The sequence below is a fragment of the Lemur catta genome, chromosome 15, assembly GCF_020740605.2.
Source record: "Lemur catta isolate mLemCat1 chromosome 15, mLemCat1.pri, whole genome shotgun sequence".
Classification (NCBI taxonomy): Eukaryota; Metazoa; Chordata; class Mammalia; order Primates; family Lemuridae; genus Lemur; species Lemur catta.
The window spans coordinates 37,789,481-37,803,427 of NC_059142.1; the positions used below are offsets into that span (position 1 = coordinate 37,789,481).

General features: G+C 49.5%; 1 protein-coding gene across 2 annotated transcripts; it reads right to left on the minus strand.

The window, feature by feature from the left end:
* Positions 1 to 1,076: 1,076 nt before the first annotated feature.
* On the minus strand, positions 1,077 to 11,014 carry GSDMB (gasdermin B). 2 transcript variants are annotated; one of them, XM_045526396.1, is made up of 10 exons: positions 10,777 to 11,014; positions 7,336 to 7,507; positions 5,563 to 5,734; positions 4,904 to 4,988; positions 4,490 to 4,528; positions 3,602 to 3,628; positions 2,598 to 2,758; positions 2,338 to 2,476; positions 1,887 to 1,954; positions 1,077 to 1,440 (listed from the first exon to the last, which is right to left on the minus strand). In XM_045526396.1, exons 1-10 carry the CDS (start codon positions 11,012 to 11,014, stop codon positions 1,288 to 1,290), a joined length of 1,254 nt encoding a protein of 417 aa, XP_045382352.1. In that variant the 3' UTR covers positions 1,077 to 1,287. The 2 variants fall into 2 exon arrangements, with proteins under 2 accessions (XP_045382352.1, XP_045382353.1); XM_045526397.1 differs by lacking the exons at positions 7,336 to 7,507; positions 10,777 to 11,014 and adding an exon at positions 5,991 to 6,250.
* Positions 11,015 to 13,947: the final 2,933 nt, after the last annotated feature.

A 13,947-nucleotide genomic window follows, 5' to 3' on the forward strand; every position in this document is an offset into this window, starting at 1 on the left:
GTTTTTGCTCATTTTTGCTCATAGTGGTGTTTCCTAGAATGCCTCGGGTTTTTTTAACTGGGAATCACTCATTGTCCTTAAAAAATTATTTGTGGAACATGACTTCCCCCAGAAATGATTTGTTTTCTTCTGACATGCATCTGGGAGTAAAATCAATCCAAGACCCTCACAAACCAAGTTCACAATTTGAAATTCCCTGAAATGCTCAGATGATGCAAATGCAGGCTAAGCTCTGTGAGAAGAGTGGGGGCTATGGCCACAATTTCTCAGAAATTTTTTTTCCTTTCCTTCTGTTAACTTCTTCTTCACTCAGTACCAAGAGTCTTCCCTGCACTCCCCTGGGTGATTCACCCTAATCATTACAACGTAGCCCTTTGAAATTACTGTCTAATACAGTGGGGAATGTCTCCTTTTTATTAGACTCCCGACCTTCTGTGGTCTTGGCTTCTGGAACCATCAATCCAGGACGCTGGTCAAACTGAAACCCAGTTTGCCTGGATTTGAAAATATTAATCCTGCCATTACCTAGGGCAAAGTTACTTTAGTGTCCTAATGCTTCACTTACCTCTCCCGGTCTCCAGAAAGAGAAGAGGAGGTCACAAAGTACTTTGACCTTCTGCTTTATATTTGAGAAATGTTTGAAATGCTTTATAAAAGCATATATTTAACTTTTAGTTATATAGTTTTTAAATATCAAATAAAACTAAAAGGCTTATGATGAAAACAGCATTCTCCTTCCCCTATCCTCAGTCCTACACCTCCCAGCTTGCACTCTTTTAATTGCTTTCTAGCTTCCAAAGATGTGTTATAATCTCTTATCTGCTGCCACATTCTTTTTATGCTTGTAGATTTATATAAAGATTTTTTTAATGTTTTTAAAATTTTTCATAGAGACAGGGCCTCACTATGTTGCCCAGGCTGGTCTCCAACTCTTGGTCTCAAGCAGTCCTCCTGCCTCAGCCTCCCAAAGTGCTGGATTACAGGTGTGAGCCACTGTGCCCAGCCTACCAAGCTTTTCTATTGCTTTACTGTCATTTGGTGAGGTTTCAAGAGGGAAAAGAAATTAGTAGGTTCAATCTGCAACTTTTAATCAGAATTTCATGCATAAAATCCCAGCTGATTTTGGACATTAGCATGTAGGGAATGGGAAGCATCAAAGGATGGTCAGCTGCTTGTTTTAAAGAGGTCCTGCTGGTGAAAGACGGTGGAGATGGTAGTGGCAATGAGGATGGACTGTGGAGGGGAAACTCCAGAGGCTGGTCGGGAGAAGGGTTAGGGCTTTTGTAGTTAGGAAGAGGCAGAGGTAGGCTCTGAACTCAGCTGCAGCAGGATGGAGACAGTAGCATAGAGGGCACAGAGGGTTCGTGCCTCAAGGTCACAGCTCACGTCATGAGGATTGCTGGCCTGCTTATCCCAGACCTGCTCCAGCATGGATTCCACCTGGAAGGAAATCCAGCAGATTGCAAAAGCTGTGGACAGCGATATACCAGAAATGGCAATACTTGGCCACATTCCTTCAACCTGAGCAGAGCATGAGCAACCTTCTGGCAGAGCATGGAGAGCCTTATACTCTCCCAATATAGTGGCAGGCGCTGCTAACCCATCAACACTGGACACTGGCACTCAAGATCATACCAGCTGCCACCCTGGGACTAACATTTGCCACCCTACTCTTGCCCAGAGGCAAGCAACAGAGCCTAAAGAATCCACCCCAAGTTGTCCTGGCAACTGTGCATCCAGGGAATTGTCACAAACCAGCTGCAGGGATGTGAGCTGGCAGAGCACTATGGAGCAAGAAGGGACTGTACCCTGGGACTTCTGGGTCCCTTGAGAACATAGGTACTCACTTCCACTGTGACCCTGGCCCTCATCCCAGGCTGTCTCACCTGGTCCTTCAACAGGGGCAGGGTCCCTTTCTCCAGGCCCTCAGCCACAAGCTGCTTCTCAGACAGCTCTGGGAGCAAAAAAAGAGGATGGTTGGCAGAAAGAAGAGGCACATGGTGGGACAGGACTTCAGTAGCTGATCAGGTCAAGAACATGTGTCTTCAGAAGGTTCCAGAGAGCCCCTGGGAGTGCTAGATGAGAGTTATTCTAAATGGGCTCCTGCTTTGGCTCCTGCTGCCCTCCTAGCCTTCAGGAGGTCATAGACTATACCAAGGGGGAAGAGGCGGCAGCCCCTCAATGCCTGGCCTGAGGAATATGACCAGTCTCTGAAATGGGAAGGGCTGTCCCTCACGAAATGTGCAGGGCAACGTGCACCCCCTTCTCCCAGGATTTGGTTCCCCACAGGCCTCTCTGCTCAGCACTTCCTCCACCATGCAACCAGACCCTCCTTACCTATCAAGGCATCCAGGAAGTCCAGAATGGTTTCTGCACGCGCTTCTATGAGGATCCCCGCAATATTAAAAAGGCTGCTCAGGAGAGGACCTGATGAGCCCTCCATCTGCAGCTCTCCAGAGATCAGGGCCTCAAACACCTGGGACCAGGAGATGGGGAAGCTGAGCACTAGTCTCGCTGTAGCAGATTGTCCTCATCATGCAGACTGCCCTCCCCGGGCTCCTCTTTCTCTGCCCCAGCCCTATCTCAGGGTCCCTTACTCTTTGCTCTAGATCCTCTAAATACTCATCGTTGCTGAGGCACTTCGTGAGGGAGCTTAGCACATCTCTTCGCTCCTCCTCAGTCAGATCCTGGAGGCTTATCACCATGTCCTGCACCTTCTCCTTCATGTTTCTAGAACCCTCTGAATTCAAGGACCTTCCTGTAGAGACAGCAATTAAGAACCTGGCCCACCCAGCCCAACAGGCTTTATTCCTAAGTCTCCATTATGTGTCTGCCTGTCTTCTGGAGACCACCTCCCTGTGTCTTCCCTTCTTCCAATCTTCTGTTAAATGAAGCACCCTTCTTCCCAGACACCTGCCATCATTGCCTCCCACTGACCCCACTTCCATCTCCCCAGCTCACCCTCAATCTAGCCCCAACCCCCCCCCTCAATCTAGGCCCAACCCCAAATTCTTCTCCACCTCCAGGAAAAAAAAACCAAAACTTGGTTATTTAGTCCTTGCCATTCAAAGTGCAGTCCTCGGGCCACGCTAGGAGTAATGAGGATTTAGAGAAAGGCAAAGCGGTAGTTCCCAACCTTGACTGTGCGTGAGAATCACCTGGAGCATTATTATAAACCCTGATGCCCAGGCCACACCCCAGACCAGTTAAGTCAGAATTGCTGGAGAAAGGACTCAGGTGTCACTAGTTTTAAAGTTCCCTTGCCGGGCATGGTTGTGTGCACCTGTAGTCCCAGCTACTTGGGAGGCTGAGGCAGGAGGATAGCTTGAGACTAGGAGTTCGAGACCAGCCTGGGTAACATAGCAAGACCCCTATCTCTAAAATAAATAAAGTTCCCCTAGGTGATGTCAGTGTAAAACCAATGAGAACCACTGCATTTAGAGGGGACAGATGCAACCTCCAGACTAAAGTTGAAACCTGCTGGGCATTGTCCCCCTCCATACCCACTCAGCTGACCCCACCTGAGCAGCAGTCTTGAGCTAGGTGAGCTCAAGGTTGGATGGGTGCAGCCACCCTGAACACACTCGGTAACCATCCTTACCTAAACAGGACGGACCACCACCCTTCTCTGCAAGAGAGGAAGAATTATTTCAGAGTGTCTTCAGGTCACCTCCAGCCCCCTCAGACATTCTCTTTGCAGTGATGGAAGTTTTCATAGCTGCACTCCAAGCCCTCACTGCCCACGCCGGGGAGCCTGCATCCTCATTACTGTGTGTAAATTGGAAAGCTCTATATTTAGAGGCCCCTTCCCATATCCTTGATGGTAGGCAGCCATAGGATTATGCCTAGACGAATGAAGCAGCAGCCAACGCCCAGAGTGCACCATACATTCAGGCACCCAGCAAATTTGGGTCAGACCTCTCTCCATCCCTTCCTAATGCCTCTTAGGCAGTATAACCCTGCTGGGATCTAGGGAAAAACCTAGAAATTCCAGAGGAAGCCACATTCAGAATCACAAGGATCTTCTAGTCTAACTCCTCTATTTTAAAGTCAGGAAAACTAACTTGGGAGGCTATAGAGCTAAAGAATAGCAGAGTGGGACTAGACCCTGAGACTGTCCAACTCCAGCCCAATACTCTTGTCACACTCTGTCATGCAAGAACTAGCCAGGTAATTCAATTGTGCTTCCTAGGCCAATAAGCCTTCAGTGAGGGCTCTGAGCCAGGACCCAGCAGACCGCCCAGCACAAAGCAAGACAAAGTTGTCCTAGGAGCAGCCTGGAAACCCTAGTCCAACATTCAATTCAGATTGCTTTTCCAACAGGCAGATTTTTCTCCTGCCCTCACCATGGTTCCCACCTCTGGGTGCATCCTACTACATTCTTAGCCCTGACAACTCTGTAATTCCAGGTCGTCTGTTATCCTGTTTTTAAAAATAGTATCCCTGCCCATTTTGAAATGACGAACAGGAGGACCAGCCGCTCACTCACCTTCTGGAAAGGATTTTGTTTTGCCCTGGAAACAAATACCTAAACCAGCACCAAAAAGGAGAGAGAGACAGAGACAGAGAGAGTGAGAGATCGGTACACTCTCTGTAAGTTCCCTTTTTCTGCCTTCAACCAAAAAAAAAAAAGACTGGGAGACCAAAATGAGAATTAACACCTCCAGGGAACGGCTGGTGCCACGGTGAGGCATATCCTGTTCAGCCAGGTCTGGGTCACCAGGTCAGAGAAAGGAGCCTCATCCTTCTTCCCAGTCCCGAACCCTCCCCCTTCCCTGGAGCCCTCCCCCCACCTCCCAGCTCACCAGCCACCCACCCTAGGCTGACAAAGAGCCCAGCTGAATCCACCTCCACCCCACCATGTGTTCAGGGCACCCCCTTGCTCCCATCAGGCCGTGCTTACTCATTTCCTCCTCGTTGGGGAAGATGAGCTGCTTTATTCGATAGCCCAGGACCCAATTTGGGGGGATGGTCTCTTCCCTTGGGTGCTAGGAAAAAGAAGCTCACATTGATGGATCCCTAGATGCTTCACATAGTTATCTTGCCTGAGCTCCCAAGCAATGCTGTGAGGTAGATATTTTTATCCCCATTTTACAGATGAGAGAACTGAGGCTCTGAGAGGTAAGTAGATGAGTCAATCCCACAGTTAAAAATGGTGGCAGAGCTAAAATCTGAACCCACATCCGACACCAAAACACAAGTTGCCACTGTTCATTCAACAAACGTTTATTAAGGACTTGCTTTGTTCTAGGCACTGTGCCTCCTGTTCTAGAAAGGAAGGCAGACAATGAACAAGCAAGAGAAAACACCGGTGTAATTATGAACCATGGGAAGTGCTATGAAAAAAATGAAAAGAGGGTATCACTAGAGAGTAACGTGGGAGAGACTGGGTAATGCCGTACACCCTTTGTAGGGGCAAGAAGGCCAAGGAGCAGCCTGGCTGCTCAGAGAGGTCCGAAGGAAGAGCTGAAGAGTCTAGAGTCTGGGCTCACATTCCCTTGACCAGCGCCGGGGGTGGCCAACGCTGGCTGTCCCACAATCCCTGCCTCCCAGGATCATAACCTTTCGTTCATAGTTGAGATCGCCCGGATAGATTTGGCTCCAAAATCTATACCACCGTTGACTTTTCAGGGTTTCCTCCTTTGCTGTCTTCAGAGTTTCTGTCACCAGATACAGGTTTTCTCTCCTTGCGCGAATTGATTGAAACGAAGGTGGTAGCTTCTTCTTCACCTGCCTGGAGGGAGTGGAAAGGGATGGGAGTTCAGAATCTCTGGGACCCACCTCCCAGTGACATTCTCCCTGTCCGTCAGCGAGTTCCTATTTGAGATTATGTGCTTCTGAGGCTGGAAAACCAAGGAACGCAGCAACTGATCGCAGTTAACCCCGGTGGGGAGGCGGTACCAAGCGAGAAGAGAACTCACGAGCATTTACGAAATACTGCAATGTGCCAGCACTGAGATACTTCACACGTCATTCCATTTAACCCTCACCATAATGCTGGGATGTAGGCAGAATTGCATCCATTTTTCACGTGAAGAAATTGAGGCTTCATGACAGGTTGTGAATGGTCCAAGGTCACACAGCTGGTAAGTGTAGAGCTGGGATTCAAACCGTGGTCGATGTAAGTCCAAAGTGTTTGCCCTTCCCATGATATTGAGATAGGCAGCTGACGAGCCCAAGACACCCCCTTCTCTGACAAGAGGCTTCAGCTCGTTGCTCCAGTCCGTGGAGCAAGCTGCCCCTGGGCTCATGAGGCATCTGATTCCATAACAAAATTCATTTTATGTCTTAAAACAGTCTGATGGAGTTTCTGCTATTTGCAGCCAAAAGACCCCGAAGGAAGACATGCTCCCAGCCTCCGACGACCTTCCCCACCCACCCAGTGCCCCCCACCCATACACAGACACCAACACCCTCACCCTAGAAACAACAGGTGTTCTAGAAAAAACTGAGCTCCCTTAGAAAAACTCTGAAGCAATATTGTGGTGTGAAGGGGTAGTTCAAGAGACCACTAAAATTGTATTGTAAGCCTTTCAGTTTTTAATTTTAAAAAGAGAAAGAAAAAGTACCCACACCACTCAGGGAAAGTGAGCCTAGGAGAACTGTGGCACGCCTTTCCCCGAGCCACCCCTCAATCTCCAACAATCCCAGCTGAGGAAGAAAACACCAACAACAAAACTGTCGCATCAGGGGACAGCTAGTGATGCCCCCTTAAGTTGCAAGCACCATGTTCTCCAGCTGTCAGAACCTCAGTGGCATTTGATTAGTGCCACCCTGCTGGGGTGGAGTGGTGGCACTCTCTGTACAGGAAGTGCTCTACAAGGGGTGCTCTGATTTCATTGTGCTTCACTTCAGCTCTTTTACTGAGTACCCACTGTGTGCTGGGCGTCAATAGTAAAGTCAGTCAGTCCCTTGTCAGGAGTTGCTCGGGTCCAGTGGGGAAGACAAACATGGAAACCACGGGCTTGCCCTCAGGGCACAATGAAACAAGCACAAAATACTGGTTTGGGCAACTCAGTACAGGAGAGCAAGGAGAGTAGCCTCTTAACGCCAGCAGGTTTGTCCGAGTCAGAGTAATTAATCTCCCTGGAGGGCACCAGGGATGCGAGTGTATTGGGGGCATCAGAGGGCTTCCTGGAGGCTGCTCCTGGAAGAATGAGAAGCCTTCCTGAAGGTAGAGAGAGGGAGGCGTGCTTGGGTAAACACGTGGGTCGGGAGAGCCCCAAGCAGGCAGTGAGAGGCTGCACTAGAGAGCTGGTGCCCCCACCCTTGGATCCCCTGGTGCCCAGGGCTCCTCCCTCCTCCCTGCCCACTGCTTCCCAACTCCAGCCTCACCTGTTCACAAGGGTATCCAGATATTGCTGGGATACCTGGTTCTTCAATATCTTCATTTTGTGCTCATGAGATCCCTGGAGTTCCCCTGTGATTGTTATTTCTTTGGGTAATTTCACTGTTAACTTTCCCTTTGAGTCCACAGTGTCTAGAATTTGGAACTCAGCCTTTTGATCTGGAAAGAGAAGGATAAAGTCCACACCAGAGCTGACCCAAAGATCTCTCTGGAAAACCCTCCCTGGAGCAGCCCCATCCTGAGCTCCCCCCGACCATCCTCCTCCCTTCTGAGGGAGCCCCCCAGCAGTGGCTCCCCAGGAAGTGCTAGTCTCACCAGAGGCAGAGGGATTGTGGGGTCACACCATCCCAGGTTTGAACCCACTCTTCCACCTTCTTACCAAATGACCTTGGGTGAATCACTTAACCTCTTTGAATTTGTCTCAAACTCCTGAGCTCAAGCAATCCTCCCCCCTCAGCCTCCCAGAGTGCTAGCATTACAGGCATGAGCCACCACGCCAGGCCTCAACCTCTCTGAATTTGTTTTTTCACCTGTAGAAGGGGAATATTAATAGTACCTACTTCCTATGCTTAGGGAAATTAAATAAAATAATTCAGTTAAGCACCTAACAAAGTGCTTGGCACACATTCTTAAGTGCTCAATAATTGTGAGCTAGTCCTATTTAACTATTGAGAGCCCAAAATGAGACAAGGAAAAGTAAAGCTAAAGAAATAGAATCCCCTGCCAATTGGGAAATAGAAATTAAGCAGTTCTGTCTGTTGTCTGCATGAACCGAGCAGTTACAAAATGAGGCAATCCTGGCAAGTTGCCCACATGTGTGGACTCTGCCCCAACTGTGCAGGCACTAATAAGGGCCTTGACTCTGAGTCAGCTGCCACCCAGGGTTAATGGAGGGTGTGTGGGCATGCTGAAGGGACACGTGCCTTTCTCCCAGACCTCCCAAGTGGGAACCAAGAGAAAAGGCAGAGCTGGAGGCAGGCTGGATTTCCAAAGAAAAATCCATTTTGGGCCAGGCGCGGTGGCTCACGCCTGTAATCCTAGCACTCTGGGAGGCCAAGGCGGGCGGATCGTTTGAGCTCAGGAGTTCGAGACCAGCCTGAGCAAGAGCGAGACCCCGTCTCTTCTAAAAATAGAAAGAAATTATCTGGCCAACTAAAATATATATAGAAAAAATTAGCCGGGCATGGTGGCACATGCCTGTAGTCCCAGCTACCCGGGAGGCTGAGGCAGTAGGATCACTTAAGCCCAGGAGTTTGAGGTTGCTGTGACCTAGGCTGATGCCACGGCACTCACTCTAGCCCGGGCAACAAAGCGACACTCTGTCTCAAAAAAAAAAATCCATTTTGGAACTGGTGGAAACGTGACAGAATTGGAAACAGTGCCTGAAGTCAGCACTGCACATGTGACACTAATGTCTTAGGGCCCATTTGTTTCTTGAGCAGCATAAAAGTTTGCATGTACTTCATCAGAGAGAAAAGAAAAAGAAAAACTAGGTACGCAAAGAGTACTGTATGGAGAAGGGGGAAAAAGAGTAACTTCACAGGAGAGAAACCTACCAAACACTACCTCAGCCAGGTGATCAAGGTCAACATCAACAGTGGAGAGTCATGTTGATAGTGTGTCCCCTCGATTTGATGTGATAAGAATGGCACTTCACCTCTGTGGTCTTCCTGCCCAAGACCCAGAACCCAAGTCTAACCAGGAGAAAAAAAGTCAGACAAATTCTAATAGAAGGACATTCTACAATATGCCTGACCAGTACTGCTCAAAACTGCCAAGGTCATCAGAAACAAGGAACGTCTAAGAAACTGTCACAGCCAAGAGGCACCTAAGGACACATGACAACTAAATGCAATGTGGTGTCCTGGATAGGATTCTGGAATAGAAAAAGGACACTTAGTAAAAACTAAGATAATATGAATAAAGTATGGACTTTAATTTAAAAAAAAACCTAAACACACCATCAGCACTTTATAATTAAAAATAAATAATCCATTTGAAAAGGGAGCAGGCCAAGTTGCTGAAAATCAATTCAAATTACCAACTCACCTCATTGTAAGAATTTTTTTTTTAAGTTTGATTTCACCTCTGCCTCTGAATTTTGTATGCAAACAGATGGGCTTTTCCTTAAAGGAAGTTAACTTAGTCAAATTTTTTTCCAGACTTATACTTTTGATCTTGTCCCTGGCAAAAACATCATAGTCCCAGGTTAAAGTATTTTTCTATTTTCAGTGAATTTGATCATTTGGCAAACTTATTTTTTGAGAACTGGCTTTTAGTAAAGTGGCTCTTGGCAATTTGCTAGTCAGAGAAGTGACTCAGAGTCTTTGAAAAATGCTAACTTGACATTTCTCCTCATGCCCCTTGCTTGCTTAATTAAACTCCGCTTATGGAAAGACCCACCCCCTCCAAGTAATCTGGGTACGGCTCTTGGTCACTTGCAGCAATGCATGGCACATGTTAGGTGCTCCAGAACTGTTTGATGGTATTGTTAGAACTCTTTTTCATCTCATCATATGAGACCCCAATAAAAAGAGAGGTCTGAGCTATGAAGCTCCTCACCATTTTTCATATTGTGAAAATTTTTTGCATTATGAAATACAATGAACTCCTCACTCTATTTCACTGAAATAGGTCTCCAAGTGAGGGTTCAACAACACTTACCCTGAGTTTTCTGAAACCCAAGAAACCCCAGGAATAGCTGAGATAAGAGGCAGGGGGAGGGATTAATTGACTCTTCTATAAATCCCTTGAAGCCTCAGGGATTTCTGCTCATCGGCAACTTCCCTTTCAGTCACGATATCCAGGGAACAAGAAAGGATAATAATAATAATCACTGCCACCACCAGAATGATTGGAGCTAACTTTTAGTGAGTGCTCCTTTTGTGCCAGGCACTATGACAGATGATTTGTGTAATTTATTCTCATTGGATTCTTACCATAGTCTTCTAGAGTTGACAGATGAGGAAACACTGAAACTTAGAGAGATGAAGCAACTTGTCCAGAGGTCCCCCAGCGGGTAAGAGGCAGAGCCAGGCTTAGAAACCAAGTGCCTCTAGCTTTAAAGTCTGAATCCTTTCTTAACCATCAAGCAAACTGCCTCCATTTAGATAATAAACACATAAACACATGAGAAGAGCTCAGCTAATTTAAAAGGAAATTATTTATAAAGGGAAAAAAATGGGAAAGGAAAACTATTTAGGAATAGTTTCCAACAGGAATAAATCCCCACTTCCTCCACGCACCTCTTCCCATGCAGCCCTTTTGTGCATTTCTTAGATTAAGGTGTGAGGATGTGCTCGTACAAATTCCACAGTTTCTTTGTTGATTGGTTGACTTGGACAATGGCCATGGGGAACTGAGAATGGGATGGAGTACAAGTGGGCAAGCCCTCCTGAATGGCCACCTCTCCTCCACCTCATACTGACCTTGGAGCCCAGAATCCAGCTCATCGCAGAGCCCTTCACCCTCCTTTCTCTCCAGTATGTCCATCAAGGTAAGGTCTGTCCTGCAGTACCGGCTTCCGAAGAAACCTCTCTTCTCTCTCACCAAATAGAAACAGTGGAATCTGTCAGCATCGAAGAGGCTTCTGACAGGAATCATATCCCCTCCAGGATCCATCTTTTGGACCACAGCTCTTGTGCATTCCTCAAACACACTGGGCATTGTCCCTGGAACAACTGGGAAAGAGAGGCACTTTCAGTTTGAGGGAGGAGAGGGTACTGGTTCAGGTTTTTAAATCTTCTACCTTTGGCAGCCTGGAGTCAAGGAAGAGCCAAAGGTTCCAGGATGACCAGGACCTATGATGGTTTGCCTTTCCTGTTTCTAGAAGGTGAGGCAGCCGTGACACATTAAGGAGGGTAAACATCATAGATCCCAGATTCTCCTCTGCCCCTCATAGAACCTGTCTGGAACAAAGAAGGAAAAACTCATTCATCTCCCACAGCAGAGTTACCACTTTGTTCCAAGGGCCTGAGGGAGTCTGGCAGGCCCACTGTCCCTCAGCCAGACTCTCTCCCATGTTGACAAAGAGAAGAATGAGGGAAGGACGAGGTGCATGGCTGCCAGACCTCACATTACCAACCCTAACTGGTTGTTTCTTCCCTTGGCTCTGACTCCCGGGCTCCCTCCCTTGCTGTATTCTGCAAGGCAGTTGGATGGGTGCCTCCCTACCAACCATTTCCCAATGAGATGGCGGTAAGTTGGCCTCCAAAGAAACAAAAGCTTCCTGGGATCCACATCCCCATCCTACCTCTGGCCACCTTCCCCCACATCCTTTCTTCCTGGCCCAGCCACCTACCTACCTGCTGTTCCTTCTCTGTCCCTGCCCCCATCACAGTGGCCAACTCTCAACTCACTCCCAACCTGGGAATTCTTCTAGGTGTCTGGAAAGACAGTGCCCAGGAACCACAGGCCCATCTCAGGGGCCACCCACCTCCTCTCTGTCCTCAGTTGTTCACCAGAAATGGAGGCTGTTAAGAATCCCCTCTGTCAGATCTCTGCACATTCCTGGCCTCCGAGTCTTGGGAAGCTATAATAATCGAATTGAAAGTTCTCCAGGGGACCACTTCTTGGAAGGCTGGGTGGGGCTGGACTTGGGCACTGGCCTTGGTGCCCCACCTCCCAGGCCTTTAGATAAGCAAACTTTATGACTGAGCTTAAGGCAGATAAGGCCAGAACCCCTTCTTTCCTCTTGGACCCAGGTGGGAGATCCTGATGTATATTCGAGGTGGCTTTGGGCCAAAGAATGGCACAGAACGAGGCACGCTGGGCCATGCAATCCAGGGAGTTTGGAATAGAGAACTGGAACATGGGTGGGTATCAGCCAAGTGCCAGCAGACAATGGCTATGGCTGTGCCAGGGCTATGAGGAGAGTAACCTGGCCGGAACCAGCTACCCACCTGCGCTGGCAACAATGAAGACTCGGGGCCAGGCGCGGTGGCTCACGCCTGTAATCCTAGCACTCTGGGAGGCCGAGGCGGGTGGATCGCTCGAGGTCAGGAGTTCAAGACCACCCTGAGCAACAATGAGACCCCGTCTCTACTAAAAATAGAAAGAAATTATCTGGCCAACTAAAATATATATAGAAAAAATTAGCCGGGCATGGTGGTGCATGCCTGTAGTCCCAGCTTCTCGGGAGGCTGAGGCAGTAGGATCGCTTAAGCCCAGGGGTTTGAGGTTGCTGTGAGCTAGGCTGATGCCACGGCACTCACTCTAGCCTGGGCAACAGAAGGAGACTCTGTCTCAAAAAAAAAAAAAAATGAAGACTCGGGACAACAGCAGCTAACACCTGCAGGGAACAGGCTGGGCCTGTAAGGAGCACCTGGGCCCACCCCTGCATGCTCCCACGCCCCTCAGGGAGACGCGGACCTTCCCCAGCTGGGTGCCACCTACTCTCTCCACCTGCCTCCTCCAGAGAGAGGCTCTGCACCACCCCTCTGTCCTCCCTCGGAGACAACCACCGGGTGAGCCCAGCCTGTCTTCTGGCCTGTGCCTGCTTCAGTTCTGGAAGAACATTTAAGGAGACGATGGTGGTGGTGGGAGCAATTACAGCAATACTATGGCTGCCAAGCATTAAGTATTTCCTGCTTGCCAGGCACCGTGCTAATGCTCACAGCAGCCCCAAGTGGGATTATCTTTATACAACAGAGGAAGAATCTGAAGCTCAGAGAAGTAACTTGACAAGCCCATGTGGCTAGTAAGTGGCAGAGCTGGGATTTGAACCCAGATTGTTGCTGATGTGCCCCAGCGCCTCACCGTGGCTGTCCTCTTGCAGGCCCATGAAAGCAACCAGGGCGCCCCCACTCCCAGGACTGAGCCCAGTGGCTGCATTTCTGATCCCAGTACAATTCAGGCCCGACTCAGGGAGGGGGGCGGTGGCCAGACGTGGACCAGGATCCCACACTCTTCCTAACACCCACTCCAAGGGCCAGGGTCAGAGAGGAGTCCTGGCTGCCGGGGCCAGCATCTCCCTCCCACCTGGGACTTTGTACCCATTCTGGAGATAGCGGATGATACTGCACAGAACATGCCGGAAGGCCGGTGCCCTCAGCCCTCAGGGATTCCTCCATGACAGGGCTCCTCTCTCTCCTGCCCACGAGAGCCTCAGTAGGTCCTGAGGGGTGCCCTCTTCCCCTCCTACTCATGCTCACGGTGGAAGGAGGAAGCGTGGAAATTCCCCTGGACAGAAAGGCCAGGAGGAGATGCCGCCCTCCGGAGCAGAAGTGCCCGAGGGAAGGCCCTGGGGAGAGAAGTGAGGAACTGGGGAAGGGACCTGGGGGATTCAGAGGGAAGGACAGGGCACCCCTCAGGACCTTGGCTCCGCTTGTAAACCCCTGCAAGGCTGACCCCCAACCTGCCATGGCACAGGCCACCCCAGCCTGTGGAGCCCAGAGGCGCAAGGCCTGCCGGAGGAACAGCCAGGCAAGGGCACAGAGACCTCTGCTCCCTCACAGGCCCCTTGAGGGATTTCTCCGCTGGGGGCAGCAGAAAGCCCAGCAGCCCCAGAGTCCTCCTGCCATCCAGTCAGAGGGCTTCACTGGAGCCCACGCCCCTGCCCCCTCCCCCGGCCCTCCAGGAAGCAGAGGCCAGACAGGGGA